Source organism: Dendronephthya gigantea, unplaced genomic scaffold, assembly GCF_004324835.1.
Source record: "Dendronephthya gigantea isolate DGI-Jeju-01 unplaced genomic scaffold, DenGig_1.0 000044F, whole genome shotgun sequence".
NCBI classification, from domain to species: Eukaryota; Metazoa; Cnidaria; class Anthozoa; order Malacalcyonacea; family Nephtheidae; genus Dendronephthya; species Dendronephthya gigantea.
The window spans coordinates 874,849-893,714 of NW_021163054.1; the positions used below are offsets into that span (position 1 = coordinate 874,849).

Here is an 18,866-nt window from a genome sequence, read left to right on the forward strand (position 1 = left end):
AATCTCTCGTTTAAATCCAGATTCATTCAACAATGTTTAGCTTACTCTTTCTATATATTTCTTGTAGTAGCAATACTAAATTCAGTGTTTCGTACCTTTAGAGATGATTTCTCTCTGTCACTGAAGCGATTCATTCCACTAAAACCTTGACATGGCGGACCACCACAAAGTAATTCGACATCTCCTTTCTTTGGTAGCTGTTGACCTTGTGAGTTCTCTGAAACACCCTGTTAAATAAAAAAAGTTTGAGATCTTTCTACAAAAATGATACGTGTTTAGTTAACTTCAAGTTAATTAATCAACGTTTAAGGCGGCGACAGTAGGTAATAATTTATGTGTATAGATTAAATGGCAGAACATTAGTGGCTTACCTCCATAATAAGTGTTAATAGTTGGTTTGCATCTTCAACGAATACCGTGGCACCCTGGTTATTTTTTTGATACGACAAAGCTGCATGTTCATCTTTTTCAACCCCCCAGCATGGGTCAGCAACGCCAGCTTGATAAAGCCCTTCGGATAAACCTCGAAATGGAAAAGACGTCAATTAATTGAAATGCTCGATTGAAAAGCAAAAGTGGTTATCGAAAAATTAACTCCCCGAAAGCACGAAAAGGCGACAAAATCCAATTAAAAATATTTCAAGGTGAAGAAATACCCGGCATAATTCTTTTTAACTGTTTTTTACATAACATATAATTTCATTTAACCTGCTATACGTATACCATTTTATGTCTAGACGTTTTAACATGCAGCTGAGCTCTTGCACAAGGTTTAGGATCATGCATGCCGGAAGTCGCAATTAAGCACCTTTTTAATATGCACCACAGATATATTCAAGATTGCGTGCTTGAAATTGATAACGTGAACCGCTTTGAGGTGCTTGTTAAAAATCGTTGCAGGTCGTTTGTTTCAAAGGACAATGGCATGAATTGTCGGCCATCTTGAGTTAATCCTTAATCATTAACTTAACTGCGACGACGTCAGGTGTGGGGTTAGCTAATTGCCTTTATAAAGGGATATTTTAATATATTCCTTTTTTACATTACTAATTTCTTTTCAAATTGACTTTTGTACCATTAGTCAACATGAATATATGAACCCCCCTCCCACTTATCGATACTGGCGACGTCACTGTTTGAAATTGGTTACCTCCGCATCCCGAGAAAATGTCAAATGTTTTTAATTCCTTTTGAGATTTTTCTTGAACTTTATCCTGGATCAAAAAGGCAGATATTGACTTGATTATTTCCACTGACATCTATTAAATAATACCAACCGTACAACAATAATGATACTGGGTTTTTTATAAAATCCGTGATAACATAAAATATAGCAAGCTTATACCACCTGGTACACCACAAAAAGGAGCATATTATAATACAAAAAGCATATTTATAAAATGGAAAATATCGAAATATCTTTTTTTAGAGCACAGATCTGCATCAGTGTGCGAAGTATGCTTTAGTCCTTTTAGAGCTTAGTTTTATGGTAGGACAGAAGGCTAGAGTTTTTGCAGCAATATACTCAAATTAACTTCGGTACCATTGCGCAAAAAATTATTTCGTTTCGGACGTGTATCTAAACTCCGAAAGGACTGATGAAGCGAACTTAGCTCGTGAATGTCTGTGCTGTGAACTAGAATTAGAACAATTATACATTTCTACTTCAACATTTCAATATTTCTAATTCTATAAGTATGCAAATGATCTTTTTGTGGTGTATCACCTTAAGATCTACGACTTGAATCACGATGACGCTACCGCTAATTTCGATTGCGTAGACAGTCGAACTCATTATTGATGGTCGTTCTCATTATTTAACTCGATCCAAGGTTGTTAGAAAACTGCCAATTTAAATGACCAACGAGTGGGCTTTCATCGATGCATTGCAGCCAGTGGTCAAGGGGTTTGTTCTTGTGCGTGATACCTGTGTTCCAATACTTCCTCTAACCACTTGGTTTTTTCTTTTTTCGTATTTGCAAAGTCCCGAATTGAAGCAGTGAAAATACATTTTGGTTAGTTATTTCGGTTATTTGAAGGTTTGGTTTATTTTGCGTGCTGTGTGTATTTGTCGTTAATAAGAGTGTGAGCGCGTGTTCAAATAACCTGGGTGGGATCGAGTTAAATGATGAGAACGACCAATGATGAGTTCGACTGTCTACGGAATCGAAATTTGCGACGACGCCAGGTATAAATGAGTTATTGGAATATTTAAAGTCTTTTAGGGATCGCAGAAGGCGCCCTCGCTTTTTACATGCACTGAGCAGTGGAAATCATAGATTATTGCGTCTTACGTAGAAGCCAGCATCGAGCCACAGAGCATACAGAGGTTTGACCTTGCATTAATTATGCGTTCCTAGCGGCCATGTTGTTAGCCAGTGCGATAAAGAGAGGCCCTATCCCCCCCGAACATTATAAATAGCCATCGCTATATAAATAAATAGATCGCTCCCACTTCTATACTCTTCTATACTCTTCTAAAGGATAAGAACTAACAAAATCTGGTTTTGAGAAAAAAATTGAGCAACGTTTTTGTCAAAAATACGATTTCTCCAGATAGTTCTGTCTCGGCTGTTTATATTCCATACATGTGTTCAAGCCGCCGCCATATGCATGATTTCCCGGGGGGAGAAGGCCTCTCTTGAGCGCACTGGCTAAGCCAGGGGTACGCAAAATTAACGGCAGTCAAACCTCTGTATGCTCTGTGATCGAGCCTTCGAAATTTCAACTTCATGTCCGGTTTAGTCAATGTTTTTCCACTCTTCTTTTCACTTTTATTACATTATCCTAATTCATAGAATGACCATTCATTTGAAGCCGGGAAACAGTTAAATCATACCTAAATCGTCGCCGTCTTAAATCTTAAGCTCGCTATAGTTTATGGTATTATGATATCAGACTTACCTTCCTTGTGTCAGACATTTTTCTTGCTTTAATAGGTATATCTTGAAATTCCCGTTTTTCAGAATCATAGGCCTGGAAGAAGTGTTTCGCATTCTTAGCCGTAAAGAGGTAATGACAATTGTGGAGAAGAATTTCAGTGAAAGCATTCGACACCATCTTTATGATTCTATAAGCATTCTTACATGGGAAGCCATAGCATATTATATTGTCAGCCATGCGACAAACTAAGTGAGTGCACATTATTTATACCTGGGGTTGGTAGAGTTCGGAAGGGAAACCAATTGTTAAAAAGCTACTGTATTTACCCACAGTACTGTCCAGAAATAACCTAACACTGCGATTGCATTTCGGCTCAGGTTAGGTTGCGGTTGACCGATGGAAACCGCAGACGACCGCAAGGGAAAAAATACGATCGCAGTGGCCGTTCGCTTCCGAACGGAATGTTATGAACAGCTGAGAACGACAACACAATAATCATGTCGAAAACATCTTAAGAAATGTCTGTCAGACCGAGTTGGGCCGAGGTTAAACCTCCGTCTCACCACGGTTCGACCTTGGCTTGGTCTGACCTCGGTTCAACCGCGATCAGACCGAGGTTTAACCTATGTTAACCGCGCTTTTTGTTAGGTTATTTCTGGACAGTACTCTATATATATATAAACCTTTCGTAAAGCAAATAGGAATGCATATGCGTCTAACAATTTCATCGTTGAAAGTTTCAGTTCAAAAACCTGATGATAACAACTTTTGCGCCGATAAAATGTTAAATTCATGCAAACATCCTATGAACACAGCATACCTCTGTAAAATAGAATCTGTCCGGTTCTTGTGAGGTATATAGATATTTACATTCATCGTTGTCCTGATCAGCCTGGTACGAAACTGTGCATTTTCCCATCAAATAATTGATGTCAACAATTGCTTCTAAAGAATGGCAAAAATGGTGTAAAATGAGTGGGGACAGCCTTATTGATACTGTGCAAGAAGTATATATAACGTTATAATATAGATTGGTGGAACTACGGTGCATGAGTAGCAAAAAAGAATGGCCGACAGTTTTGCTTAGGAATCATGAAGAAAGAATTAATTAACACACTTTTTGGGAGCGCAGTTCACAAAAAACAAATCAACAAAATATGAGACACAAAGTAGCTTTAAGCATAAGAGGGGCTTTTAAATTTAATCATTTTCACTTGTAAACATTCAGCGTTAAATTTAAGTTAAACCATGCAGCTAAACCAATAGCAAATGTAAATCAATTACGATATTGTGGCATTTAACTCGATGCAGGGTTTTTAAATGGTCTTAATTTCGAGTGGAATCATACACAGTTTATGGAGTCAACTATAAGTCCTCCGGCAGGAATCGAACCTACGCTTATGCGATGCCGGTGCAACGCTCTTGCCACTGAGCTACATTTAAAAACCGATATCAAATGTATTTAAATTTTTATTTAATGTTTACTTCGTTCATAAACTGGTATAGTATAGCTATTATAAGCAATAGATATCGTCGTTTATGGGTATCAGCCCATATATGACTCCAGCTCGAGGTATAATTTTTAGGGTACAGCAGACTGGTCATGCTAGGCGGTACAGCAGATTGTATCACATGAACTATAAAACCCCGAACGTGTTAGCCTATTTTGGAAAGAGGACTATATTATTTCCAACAATAGCTAAATTTTATTCCTGTAGTATTTTTGGGACCCCTGCAACCTGAGTAAGGCGAAGTTGTATTTTAGCCTCCCCCTCTGGGTGGCCTTGCTTGCATGTGTCAGTTAGATATCCTGGACGGTCATGGCTCGCACTTATTTTATCTATACAAATTCGCTTAATGTTTGGGAGGCACAATAGGACAAAAGGTCCTCTAATACGTAATTGTGTACCGTCTGAACCTACCAATTCCACTTCCTAGTGTAATGTAACAAAGTTTCTCAAAGGAAATAGAACTCATGACCTAACAGAAGGCATGTCAGATCGCCCCTGCAACTTTTCAGGTATTAAATTGCAAGTTTTATAGTCAAGCATGCCTCCAGTGACATGGCCAGGGGCACGTAGTGTTCTATATTTCGTAGTTTCACATTTATCTGTCAGGGAATTTTTTTTCATTGGCGCATGCGCTTGACATCAACAGCAGAGGTCCCCAAATATATGTGCATGTGACGTATTTCAGGCTGAAAGGATTAAAGATATCTAAAAAATAGCTCACCTTCCGAACTCCAGTAAAGTAGATTATTTTCCTTTTGGCGAGCAAATTCGACGCCCATATGAGTGTTTTCTGGTCTAAAAGTCGAAATGAAAAGTATAGATACACATACTGTTATCATATGTAGCTATATATATTGTATTATAAAAAACGAGAATATCTTCACAAAGTACAGCAGGTAATTATAAAGCACAATTTATTTTCTTATCTTAAAACTCATATAGAATAAAACTGCACGTCATAATATAATGTAGCTATATAGTACATTCTGAATCACACTCTAAAAGTATATTTATCACCAAAAAATGTTCACTGTCGATGTCAGAGCATCTTAGATCAAATATCAGCTTTCTGAGATTACATCAATCACATGTTAAAGTTGTCAGTTTTACACCATTACTATAGAAATTTCTGGCAATCTTATTATATATTCAAATGCACTTGCAAGAAAGTTAAAAATAAATAGAGAACGTACTTTTTTGCCGTAGTATAAACAAGATTTTTTAATATTAGTGACCACCCTTTAGTGTATGGATTTATACGTGCAAAAGTAGCCAGGCCTAGGGCAAGAGTCATAGTATTTCGTTCGACTAAGAACCTTGATGAGCAAAAGTTCAAAGAACACTTGGGTAGAGCTCCCTGGCATGTTGGAGAGGTTTTTGATGACATAGATGATCAGGCAGGTTTCTTAAGTACTTTACTGACAGAGATTGTTGATGAACATATGCCAAAGAAGAAAATGCGTGTGAGGGGCCAGGATGTCCCATACATGACCACAGAATGGAAAAAGGCCATAAGGACAAGGCGCAAGGCTACCAGACGTTTTCAGAAAACTAAAGCACCCGAAGTCTGGGAACTAGCACGAAAAGCTAGAAACGAGGCCACAAGGCAGAGAAGAATTGCAGTTAAAAATTACTGGAGAGAACAATCAGAAGAGTTGAAAACCAAACCAGAAAACTTTTTTAAAACTTTCAAACCTTTCTTAAGTACGAAAGGCTACACACAGACTACTGATATTCATCTAAATGTTAATGGAACGATTATCAAAGATCAAAAACAAATCAGTGAGCTACTAGTGGACCATTTTGCAACTAAGCAGATGGAATTGGTGGCGATAACATTAAATTTAGGTCAAGTGATGATTTTAAGCAACATCCCAGCGTACAACAAATAGCAAAAAAAAAACAAAAACATAACTCAAAGCTTTAATGTGAAATCTGTTACACAGCTACAAGTCCTACATGTCTTAGAGTCATTAAATGTGAGAAAAGCTACAGGATGTGATACTATTCCTGCGAAGGCAATACAAGTTGGATCAAGGGAACTTTCTGAACCACTAACTGTTCTTTTTAACTCATGTATCAGGAACAGCTTGTGGCCAAGCGACTGGAAGCGTGGCGACTGGACACCTGTCTTCAAAAGGGACGACATATATTCAAAAGAAAACTGCAAGCCTATAACAGTCCTTCCTTGCATCGCCAAAGTGTTTGAGCACCTGATTGGTGAACAAATGACCATTGGTTTTGACAGTTACTTCTATGAAAATTCATCTGCCTATCGCAAGAAATATAGCTGTGAAACTACCTTAATCTTCTTAGTAGAGGAATGGAAAAAGGCTTTGAACAATAACCTAAATGTTAGTATTCTATCTACTGATATGTCTAAGGCATTTGACTCACTGCACCCACCTTTACTGCTTAGCAAACTTAAAGCATATGGTTTTGAGGATGAGATAATCAACCTTTTAAAGAGCTACTTATGTAACCGGATAAATCGTGTGAAAATCGGAAACAAAACTAGCTCCACCGGGATTGTGAACCGAAGGTGTCCTCAGGGTTCTTCCCTAGGCCCTTTGTTGTGGAACATATTTCAGAACGACCTTTCTTACTGTGTAAAGCAAAACCTATCAATGTATTCGGATGATCATCAAATTTACCACACAGGACGGGACCTGCCTACTGCTACATCAAAACTGAGGGAGAGTGCGGACAATGCAACTAGGTGGTATGATACTAATCTTCTAGCTGGCAACCTCAAGAAATACCAGATAATGAGCATTAGGCCTCGCTGTCAAGATGCAAATGAAAATAATGCATATCCAATCAATTTAAATGGTGAGGTAATTGAAACAGCTGAAACACTGAAGCTTCTAGGTGTTACTATGGATTCAAAACTGAATTTCAGTGATCACATCAGTACAGTCTGTAAAAAAGCTAGCCAAAGAATTGGAGTACTTATGAGACTGAGAAATTTGATCCCCACAAATGCCAAATTACAACTATTCAATGCGGCTGTATTGCCCTACCTTACATATTGCCACTTAGCATGGAATTTTTGTAAGGCTAGTGATGCCCGAAAGCTGGAAAGATTGCAAGAGAGAGGTCTGCGTGCAGTCTATAGAGACAAACACTCTGGATATTTAAAACTGCTGGAGAGGGCTAAGTTGCCCTCGTTATTAAATAGACGTTTACAGAATATCTGTATTTTAATGTACAAAGTGAAACACAATCTTAGTCCTTCCAACATTTGCAATATTTTTAAAGGACACAATTCCTCGTATAACTTAAGACAATCGGACTTTTCCACTAGTAGGTATAATACAGTGACGTATGGTAAGCATTCACTACGCTATCTAGGTCCTAAATTATGGGGAAAGCTTGACACCACCGACAGATCAGCTGAATCACCAAACATTTTTAAAAATATTATTCGCAAGCGTAACATAAGCTTGCTATTAGACGATGGGTGCAAGAACTGTGCTCTTTGCAATTCATAAACTTTTATCTGTATATATATATATATATAATATAGTATTTTATTCATGGTTAACTTTGTAATTCGTTAGAAATCTAGTTGTGTCTCCAGATTAGTATATGGAATTTGTTTTCCCAAGCTATAGAAGGTTTTTCATTTTTGACACGTGTTCAATCAAGTATGTATCTATCAATCTATCTATTTATATAGTTATACTGCCCAGACTATGATGAGTTCAGATAACTAAATGCGGCGACAACGAAATATATTATTGTTCAACGTTTTCCACTAGGCGAATATATTCGCGCGACGCGAAGCCATGCATATCTGAAATCCAGTGATGTGATTGGTTTCCGAAAAAATTCGTCGCAAAAAAGTAGAATCGCTTTCAACTTTTTATCTGTTCGCGCGAATAAATTCGCCTAGTGAAAAACGGGCTTCTGGCAAAATCAGAGTACAAATGTTGGTAGCTATTTTATATACACATAAGATATTATTGGTTATACTTATTACTAACCTGTAAAACTTGCGAACTTTTAGCTTTGTAGCAGCTACATTTGTTTCTGCTAATATGGCGAGAATTTCAGCTGGTAATGAAAAAGACAAGCTTAATTCGCAAAATAAGAAATAAATTAACACATTTAATAAAAATACTCGACATACATGCAGTATTGTCCAGAAATGACCTAACACTGAAAAACCGCGCTTCACCTGGCCAAACCTCGAACCTCGGTGAGACGGAGGTTTAACCTCGGCCTAACTCGGTCTGACAGACATTTCTTAAGATGTTTTCGATATGATTATCATATATTATTGTCGTTCTCAGGAATCTCAGCTGTTCATAATCGGAATCGCAACCGCATTGTTAGGTTATTTCTGGACAAAACTGTATACTGACAAACGTTCGTTTGTAGCGACAACAATTGACAATAATCTCCTCCTCGACAAATTTTTGTCCTTCTTCTGTGTGTATGATTTTTTTCTTATGATCATGCAGTAAGACAGTATTGAATATTTGCTTTACCAATTCTGAAAGGTTCAGGAGCATCAGGATTACGTCTTGAATGCTTGCGATAATACTCCGGGTACATCTTGTCATCATCGACATTCTGAAATAACACAATATTCAAATAGAAGATACATCTCCTGATCTCCGCCAGGCCTTTTAAAATGTCGTTCACTCTGGCCGCAAAAATTGGTTTAATCGATGGTATAATAATTATATATAATTTTTGACAGAAAAAGCAATTTACATGAATAACCATGGATAATTAGTGCTCGCGAGTCAGGCCGCAGAAGATCGTTAAGGGGGCAAGGAGGATATTCATATATTCTTGTTAGCAGACCATGAAAAACAATTAAGTTCGCGGGAGGTGCTTTTTTGGCCATTCCAGAAGTTCTAATTAATTAATAGATTTTTCTTGCGCATTGCCCAACCATGGTGGCTCCTATGTTAGTCAACTCAACTCTTAGGCCCACCAGGTTCAATTTCAATTTCAGATTAAATACGCGTTTTTTTCCCGAGACACCCTGAATGCATATAATCGGCTTTAGACATATTTATCATCATCATAGGGTAAATACCTTATCTTGGGCATTTTTGTCAATTTTGCTACATTTGGCGGGCTCGAGTCTGAGGAAAAAATACCACATAGCACAATTATTTCGCCTAAAAAATACTAAAAAATTATTAATAGATTTCGCTTAGGCCGGAATAATTCTGATAGGGATTAATTAGGGGCATGCAGGAAGAAGGTGTACACATTATTAGTCATTATTTAATCACCAACTAATTATAGACATGCTTGAAACGAAATAGAACGTTAAAACTGCGTAGTGTATCCAACGATCCTCGGCATAAAACTTACTTGAAGTCGAAAGCTTCCGGAGAAAGGTAAATATTATCCCCGATTTCGTAAAATTCGCCACGAACATGGAACGAACTAAAAGATAACTTTGCACTGCATTAAATTTAAGTTTGACAAATGGTCGAATTTTTAAAACGATTAAAAATCACCTTTATAATCTGGCTTTTTATTTCTTTAGGTTATATAATAAAAATATTTGGAAAATTCATTCAATTATCTACAGTTCTGGTTCACATGGCTTTTAGGAACAAGCCCAGACAAAGGCCCAGGCCTAACGCTCATATTAGCTATGGTAGAAAAATCGACTACGTTTTGGATGACATAGAAAAATTAACCACCCTTAAGAAATATTATCTAATCACGAGGTGCTTTCTTTTAAGCGGCAATCTGGTCATATTTTGAATTGAAATAGAGTATTTCGTCAAGAACGGAGCGGTAAAGCTGCATGTCTGGTGCTACAGGCAGATGTGAATAGTGACATATACTTAAATGCAGAGTTCTTGAAACACTTTAAAGTACCAGTAATCTTTCTGTGTTGAAATACGAAACGACCGGACCGATCTGGCCGTTTTTACAGTATAAAGGAAGCCCCCATGCATAGTTTATGTACCATCGACTTTGTTTGGTCTTATAAAAAGCCCTGTGAAACTCGTTGATAATCGATGTATCACATGATATATACGTATAAAGTTATATAGAGAGTCGTAGATTAATAGCAACACCTGCACGATGTAGTTTCTTCAATTCGTAAGGCCTCCAGCTGTAAATATAGAATACTGAATAAATTATAAAAGAATAAAGGTTGCATATAAACGCCATAACCTGGGATTGGTATAAAATAATTAATTCTCTATATAAGTGTAATATCATCATGTTTCCGCTTAGCCGATCATGCAGCCGTAAACCAAGCAGTCAAAGATTGAATCCATAAGATTTAGCAAACCTCGCGATTTCGGTTTTGTCTCAAACAACTGATACAACCCACTTCCTCTTCACTTCTCTTGTGGTAGTCTTCCAAGTGCTGTTCAAATCTTGCTTGTCTTTCATCGTACCTGCCGAGCGAGATATCCTTTTGTCAACTTGTTGTGCATGTTCTATTTTAATGTTTGTCTTTAAATAATTTACACTGCACACGCAATTTATCGGCACGGCCCAATTTTATTACTGTTCAGGCTACCAAGCCAGAGGTACCCATTTTGGCCGTGCTGTGCTAATAATCGAGTGTAGTGTAATGGGCTAAGATCCCTCAATGCCAGCGCTGTCACCGTGATCTCAAAAATCAATCACAAAACAATCTGGCATTTTTTGGACGGACAAAAATTGAAAACAAAGCCTCCGGTTAGGTTAAGATTTTGCTTTCAAATGGCCAAGCGGCCAGACGCAAAAGGCCAGCCTAAAAATTACACTCTAATGTTCATCTCTCTGAGTCAATCAACCACTGAATTCACACAGTTTGTGGATAATTGTAGAGAGTTAAGGCAAGTTTCCACTCAGGAAAATTCTCCTTTGGATCGGACAGGACAGGAAAGTTTCCTTTGTATAAACGCCGCCTGAGAAATCACCGACAAAGGAAATTTTCCTGTCCGTTCCGATCCAAAGGAGATTTTCCTGAGTGGAAACTAGCCTTTATATAAATAATTAAAATTTATTCATTAATTTATTCATCGCGCATGAATCAAGTTTAAAAATGAAAATAGATCGATTGATTGACTGTTTCATTTAAGTGTTACCACATTAATTGCCTGTGCCTGTAGTTTAGTTACTCACCACATTTGATAAAAGAAAATATCTCCATCGTCCTCGTGCCGTGTATAGTCGATCTGTTCTTCACCTTGGGGCTTATAAATAACCTAAGTGGTGTCAGAACTAATGTAAAATCTATTTTAGTTTAGACTTGCACACATGCAGGGTAGAAGTGGACCAGAATGAAGACAACAGGATGAACAACAACGACCAACGCATAAGAAATGAATCAACCTACAGTACACTTAGCCATGATTGATCCTAATGGGTTGTCCTCGCATTGATCGACTAAAAATAACTCCCTGGGGTCGCCAGTGTTTCCAAGCACGGTATCGGTAGTCCGGCTAAATGAAAGTAAAGTTGATTGGTTTTGTTGCAGGTTTCATATTCAGAGCCAGCCAGTGCTGCACTGTGCCATATTACACTCTCGCATATCGCTTTCTCGCTATCCCTTTCTCGTGCAAGCTGCATGTATATACCAAACACTAAGTTTTGCTGCCGTGATCTAAGATCTCAACATTTCAGATCAGCAAAACAGCTGATATCGTTTCCTACCTCATCCAACGTCCATGAAACATTTTCTCTCCTTCTCGATCCTCCCACATTTCAATGATCTTGCAAATATACAGCGGCACAGAAGGTTCGTTTGGACATAATTTGACAAATTCGCCTATTTTTACCTGCATCAAAACAACAAATATATTTAGCAAGCAGCTGTATTCAGAGTGACCAATCGAATTTGCTTTTTTGAAGGCTCATTGAAATCATATTATGAGCACAGCCAGGTTAAAAGAGCTGGGCCTATCGTACATATATATTTTACCCTTTACTCAGGAAGAACTTCGTAATATCTGAGAAAAGCCCCAACCCTGTTTAGATAGTTGCCGGTATCTTTACCTAAGTAGCACCCCCTGTCTGATAATTATTAAATAGTATAGATTCTACAATTTGTGTATGATTTGAAACTGACCAGTTCGTTTTCGACTTTAGCACTGGGATAAAATTTCTTTTCGCCAATGCTTCTGATCGGATCGCCAATCCACTTCACGTTTTTCTAAATCAATGAGGATGCATGGAGACAATTTTTTAGGTGTGATATTTGATAATTGCACACAATGTCCTCCACAGCATAGTTATATCTATCCGACCTTATAGCATAAATATATCTATCAAACGTTAATTTTTAATCATATATACCATTACTAGAACTTGGTGACGAAATAGCTGCCGTTTGATTACAGATTAACTTGCATTATACATGCATACATGATGACTTTCAACTTCCAGGAATAACCACAAGCAAATTAATTGAAAACATAGCACCTTTCTGTGCCTACAGCATAGCTTTCCTGTGCCTACGGTAATATTTGCCCTCTTTTGACCATACAGGGTGTCCCATAAAAACGAAAACTATTGAAATCACCCATAACATTGTAATTGTTAGAGTTTGAATGCCTAAGCACTCTGTTGGGACCAACAGGTGTGTAAATGTTTGCCATAAGCATTTTTATGCATGCAGTAAAATTTGCTCGTACGCGAAAATGATATTTATTAACAATATTTAAATGTGCATCTCAATCACCATGAGCTTCGATATGTCCCCTTTGTCTAGCAACACAAAGCATTTATAGCATTTCACTGAGTTGCATTAAATCCCCACGGGTTAAAATTCGTGCACACGGCATTCAAATATTAACAATGAGTGATTTCAATAGTTTTCGGTTTTTTTGGGACACCCTGTATATATATATATATATATATATATATATAATATATATATATATATATATATATATATATATATATATATATATAGGCGTTCATTTTCAAACAATGGTTTATAGTAAATCTATTCATGAATTGGCATCTTTTACTTTTAGAAGTAACAAAGCTGTCTCAAGTTGGAGTTAAATATTTCCGGTTTCCGGTAAATATTCCAATTACAGCTCGATTTGAATTGTGGGTTCTTTGTTATACGCAAGAGCCATGCATATAAGAAAGAACCCACTATTAAAATCAAGCTTTTGTTAGAATTTGAGTTCCTTATTATCATGCTTATTAATAAGTAAAATTGAAAGCGAGACTTTAATTTGAAGGCTTCAACCTATTTACTCTGCCAAATCTAACAAAAGATTCGTTTCAACAAAGGGTATACTTTTTCATACATCCTGTAAATCTTTCATACCGAAAGTACTTCAACATCTTGATTAGCTTTATCGGCACAATCGTTCGTTTCTTCGGTGGCGATATTTTCACACCTTAAAAATTTGAAGACTTTAAAAGTTGATTATCCGGAAATATAACATTGAAAACAAATTATGACGTCAAACTTTTCATTTGCTGAGCCTGATGTTAATGAACTAACTCTTGCTAAAGTTGATTTGCATTCGATTCGATACATGAAAATATCGACGTCTAAATTGGCCGGCCTAATTTATTTACACATCAACCACTTAACACCATTGTCATATGTTCGTTTGATGTGTTTTACACTCTAAAAGCACTAATATATACGTGTTCCTCGTTTACCTTGAATTACCATTTCTGATCATACCTTCGGTTTATACAACCTTGTTGAACTTCTAGTCCTGTTCCACCAAATTTCTTCATATTTCTGCATTCCTTGCATTTTCCACAGTCAGGTTTCTGACAAGTCCTGCAGACGTTACATCTTCCTCGACGTTTAACAGGGGAATCCGATTTTTCTTCGATCTCCTTTCGAAAAAATATGTCGAAAACGTGACGAACCAATGGTGTTGTCGTTGCCTTGAGAGTAAGAAAAGAAATGACTGAACAACGATTTTCTAATAACCAAAGTGCAGTAAACCTTTGTATAAACGTAGCGAAGTAAAGTAATCTACTCTACTAATCTAAATTTACTTAATAGCGTGCATATACCAGGAGATGAAAATCGACTGTGTATAGCCGGGGTTTCAATGACACACAAACATTAGTAGAGCAAAGTGCAAAATATATGACGCAAGACGATCGGGATAATAATGAATTTTACCAGCTTTTAATAATAATAGTGGACATCCTTAAACGTTTTGGACCCGATTATATGTACCCGCTATCCCGTGTCGGATCTAGACGGTAAGTCAGAGTTAATTACTACACCTTTAACTTGCAATAATATTGGTAGATTTTTATGTAAAAGTATTCTTTAGAAATAAGTACTAACCAAAAGCAAAGGTATTTTGAATTGGAAATTAGGCCGTGTAATTTATTCTGAATTACCCTGAATCCGGCACTGATAGTCGATATATGTAAATTCAAACGACTACTGAACGCTTTAGTTTGGAAGGTTGATATTGTTCCAATTATTACTATATACTACCAATACTTGAAAAAAAATGCGTGGGTTTGTACATTAGTATAGTGTACTACACACATTGCATGATAAATGGAAAAAGTACCATTGCAATTCATTTTCTTTTAAAAATAATTATTGTTATGTAATGGACCGCTGGGAATTCTTCTCCGACAAAAATAGCGGAGGATCATTCGAAGACCACCATGGAAAATCTTTTTCTTGGTGAAATTTTTTGAAGAACCAACTTCAATGGAGAAAATATTTTTTTCCACCTAACCACAGATGACACCGAAAAATCAAACCTAACTAAATGATTTTTCTCAATACGTCAATTTTATTTTAAACAGCTTCAACAATTCACCTATCAATCCTATTTTAGTGAAATAACTTAATAGTGCTCAATTCGATAGATAATTACTAGTCCCTAAGTCTAAGAGTCAGAAAAAAACCTGAAAACCTCGAGCCTAATGTCAGCGACTGTCGTTTAAAGCCCGTGCGTATATGCTAGCTGCTTAACAAGCGAGTTTAATTATACGAATTCCATGCATTCATACTTTTGTTGTTTCTTTCTCCTTTTTTCGCTTTGTTGTCTCTCTACCGACGCCTTTTATGCTGAAAAACAACAATTAAAAAACCGATAATAAAAAGCTTTCTCGGCACGAGGTATCAGAAGAACTTAAACTACCAAGACATGCCATATAGGATTTCCCTAACGATGCGTGCGTATACGCGCACACCAAGACAATTATATCTAGACTCCCACAATGGTGGGCCGCAAAGTCAAAATTTGCGTACCGAATTCTATATTCTCCAAACATGCAACATAAATCCGAAATTTTGTGAAAATCTTTGGAAGTAAAGTCCGTTCTGCGCATCGGTTCTGCCCACAACAACGTGAAGTCCTCAAATAAATATTTTGCCCATATTTCCCATCAAAAACACTTCATATTCATTTAAAGGCATAGCGAACCTATAAGTTGTTAGATACTCAGACAGCACATCGTATTTGAAAAAGTAAATATCAAAATGTAAACAAATCGTTAATTGTTTACATACGGACTTCCGAATATGATAATTCAATAACTCGATTTAGATCACGGTTTCAAGGTGATAACATTTACAAGTTATATACGAGCATATTGTTTAGCTTACAATCAGCGCACTAGTTTACCAGATGCGCACTAGTTTACCAGATGCGCACTAGTTTACCAGATGCGCACTAGTTTACCAGATGCGCACTAGTTTACCAGATGCGCACTAGTTCACCACATGCACACTAGTTTACCACATGCGCACTAGTTTACCACATGCACACTAGTTTACCACATGCGCACTAGTTTACCACATGCACACTAGTTTACCACATGCGCACTAGTTCACCACATGCACACTAGTTTACCACATGCGCACTAGTTTACCACATGCACACTAGTTTACCACATGCGCACTAGTTTACCACATGCGCACTAGTTTACCACATGCGCACTAGTTTACCACATGCGCACTAGTTTACCACATGCGCACTAGTTTACCACATGCGCACTAGTTTACCACATGCACACTAGTTTACCACATGCGCACTAGTTTACCACATGCGCACTAGTTTACCACATGCGCACTAGTTTACCACATGCGCACTAGTTTACCACATGCGCACTAGTTTACCACATACGCACTAGTTTACCACATGCGCACTAGTTTACCACATGTACAGGGTCAAATATTCTGAATGATCTTTCGGGACGGAGATGCCGCTGCCCCAATGCAGCGTTCATATGTCCCGCTTACATGTATTTATGATTAAAATTACTTGTGCCTGCTACTAAAGTAGTATATATATTACCGTACAAACCTTTTTTCTAGGGTAACACCAGATAACTTAATCAGATCTTTCATACACGGCGTTGTTAAAAGAGGCAGGTCGTAATCATTCCCAAACGAGTCAAAATTCTCAACCTAGAGAAGTAGGACATATATTTTTCACAACAAATTATTGCACATTACACGAATGTTTGCACTCGAGTGATTCAAGTGAATTTCGCCATTCAATCACTCACGGGGCGAAACCTCTTTCGCTTTTATCAAAAACGCGCGAATACTGTTCTATATTTAATAGGAGATGCTAATAAAGTTACCTGTTCAACAAGAAACTGGGCGTTCTTAAAGAGCATATGTTCTGTTATAGTGGTATTTCTATTTGGGAGTACAGATGTCTAGAAGAGAAGAATGACTGCACAGTTCACACATGCAATATTCATCCGTTTTCATATATACGTCTATTTCATAGACTGTTTTATGTAGTATGTTTTTACATTATATGTTATACAGTGCAATTTTTCTAGCAACTTACAATGCAATTCTAATTTTTAAAGATATCCATTAATTTGGCAATTACGAAACTTGTTTTTTCGAAAAGTCTTGACTTTCTTCAATCTCCTAAAAGTAGAATTTTATTGCAAGTTGCAAAAAATGGCACTGTGTAACTGTAACATGCAACGGCTTTACCCTTGGGCAATTTTTTGTCACTTCAGGTTTGTATTATGTATTTCTCCTCTTGCCGACCTAGCACTTTTTTGTGTCGCCGATTTTGAAAGGCCTTAAAAAGAATGCAACTTTGTTTTGTTTGTTTTGTTTTGCTATTTTACCTGAATCGTGTTGAGTAGATTTTCGTAGCTTGTTTCAGGATTCTCAAGGATAAATTCAATAACAATCTATAGGATAAAATTTAAAATAAAAAGAAAAAGTACTAATCGCTTGCGTCATACTCGGCATGTAAATATTACCAGAGGCACAAATGCGAATTGCCCGACCTATCATTGATTTCAGCAAAAATTGCTCAATTTTTTTTAGGTTCAAGTTTTCCCGGTGAGGGAGGTGTAGCTATAAAAAATCTATTATTACATTTACGTATTTACGTTTATATGACATTGGTGTACCTATAAACTACATGCATGCTTCTCTGTCGATGTTTCTCTCAGGCCCAGAATACTGTATTCCGTTTCAGGGGCGTAAATAGAACGATAATTGGGGGGGGGGGTGAATATTCATATATTCAGTTCTGCCCGACGGATTTCTATTGTAAGCTATTGCTATCACAAAAGAAATCTGTAGGGCAGAACTGGATGTATGAATATTCAACCCCCCCCCCAATTATCGTTCTAGTTACGCCACTGTTCCCTTGATACTATAGTAAACAGGCTTTGCATATACTGAGTCGATAAACCATGCAGATTATCTCCAATACCTTGCTAATGTATGCCTTTTCCATCGTGGCGTCCATAATAAAACTGTATTCTTCAGATGGCGCCATTAACACGTATTCTGCTAATTCTAAAGAAACATTGGATTGTGAAGCTCTTTGTTGCCTAAAACTCTCTCAAATAGCGAAGTACTCCAAAGTTTATTGCGGACGTCTATTTAAATTACAAAATGTCATCGCCATAAAATTATCAACGCTACATGGCCGTAACAAACAATTATTTTCTGACAATTAAAAATTATTCATATGTCATCTTATTACTACCCACTTACTAATATGTACTCGGAAGGCACATTGTCACATTTAATTACGGTCAGATTTTCCAATCAATGTCCTAAACGTTTAAAGGGCTCGATAGCACCAGATCTCGGCGCGTGGGACATGATATTTTAAAATAAATTTTCAATATCAACAAACTTTCAATATCATTAGGAAGTCGGTCCCGAAAAATGCGTATCAGGCAAAAGCGGTCGATCTTTAAACAAGCGATATGTTGAAAATTTCTTCTATATATCCTTCAACTCACCAGTGGATAAACCGATGATCACATCATTACCCCCATCGAACCCTGTTATCCACCACTCCTCTATAGGACCAATATCTTTTGTAGGTATTCCACCTTAATAGCAAAATACTTACAATACAAATTTGAAGAAAAATAGTTAACACTTTATATACAGTATATGAATAATACAAAAAAGTATTGCTTATCAAAGATCGTCCGCTATACAGTCTGTTTCATCCGTATAGGAATCTTCAGGTGGGTAGTGGACGATTTTTGCTAAGCAATACTTTTTATCTGCTCTATCTATATGGT

The 18,866-nt window shown here is 37.1% G+C and overlaps 1 protein-coding gene across 2 annotated transcripts in view; it reads right to left on the minus strand.

Annotated features, from left to right (window-relative positions):
* Positions 1 to 18,866, minus strand: part of LOC114527366 (DNA (cytosine-5)-methyltransferase 1-like) — a 41,723-nt gene that overhangs the window by 15,040 nt on the left and 7,817 nt on the right. The window contains exons 11-34 of one of the 2 annotated variants that reach the window (XM_028549000.1): positions 18,576 to 18,668; positions 18,035 to 18,120; positions 17,436 to 17,501; positions 16,926 to 17,003; positions 16,643 to 16,746; positions 15,345 to 15,402; positions 14,032 to 14,243; positions 13,663 to 13,735; positions 12,448 to 12,531; positions 12,033 to 12,157; positions 11,716 to 11,821; positions 11,502 to 11,584; positions 10,678 to 10,786; positions 10,457 to 10,494; positions 9,735 to 9,809; positions 9,451 to 9,499; positions 8,891 to 8,975; positions 8,384 to 8,453; positions 5,116 to 5,189; positions 3,704 to 3,828; positions 2,905 to 2,976; positions 1,151 to 1,214; positions 372 to 523; positions 96 to 227 (exon numbers count right to left, since the gene is read on the minus strand). In XM_028549000.1, coding sequence (XP_028404801.1) covers positions 96 to 227; positions 372 to 523; positions 1,151 to 1,214; positions 2,905 to 2,976; positions 3,704 to 3,828; positions 5,116 to 5,189; positions 8,384 to 8,453; positions 8,891 to 8,975; positions 9,451 to 9,499; positions 9,735 to 9,809; positions 10,457 to 10,494; positions 10,678 to 10,786; positions 11,502 to 11,584; positions 11,716 to 11,821; positions 12,033 to 12,157; positions 12,448 to 12,531; positions 13,663 to 13,735; positions 14,032 to 14,243; positions 15,345 to 15,402; positions 16,643 to 16,746; positions 16,926 to 17,003; positions 17,436 to 17,501; positions 18,035 to 18,120; positions 18,576 to 18,668 — 2,213 coding nt within the window. Of the gene's footprint in view, positions 1 to 95; positions 228 to 371; positions 524 to 1,150; positions 1,260 to 2,904; positions 2,977 to 3,703; positions 3,829 to 5,115; positions 5,190 to 8,383; positions 8,454 to 8,890; positions 8,976 to 9,450; positions 9,500 to 9,734; positions 9,810 to 10,456; positions 10,495 to 10,677; positions 10,787 to 11,501; positions 11,585 to 11,715; positions 11,822 to 12,032; positions 12,158 to 12,447; positions 12,532 to 13,662; positions 13,736 to 14,031; positions 14,244 to 15,344; positions 15,403 to 16,642; positions 16,747 to 16,925; positions 17,004 to 17,435; positions 17,502 to 18,034; positions 18,121 to 18,575; positions 18,669 to 18,866 lie in introns of both variants that reach the window. The other variant, XM_028548999.1, reaches the window with a different exon arrangement.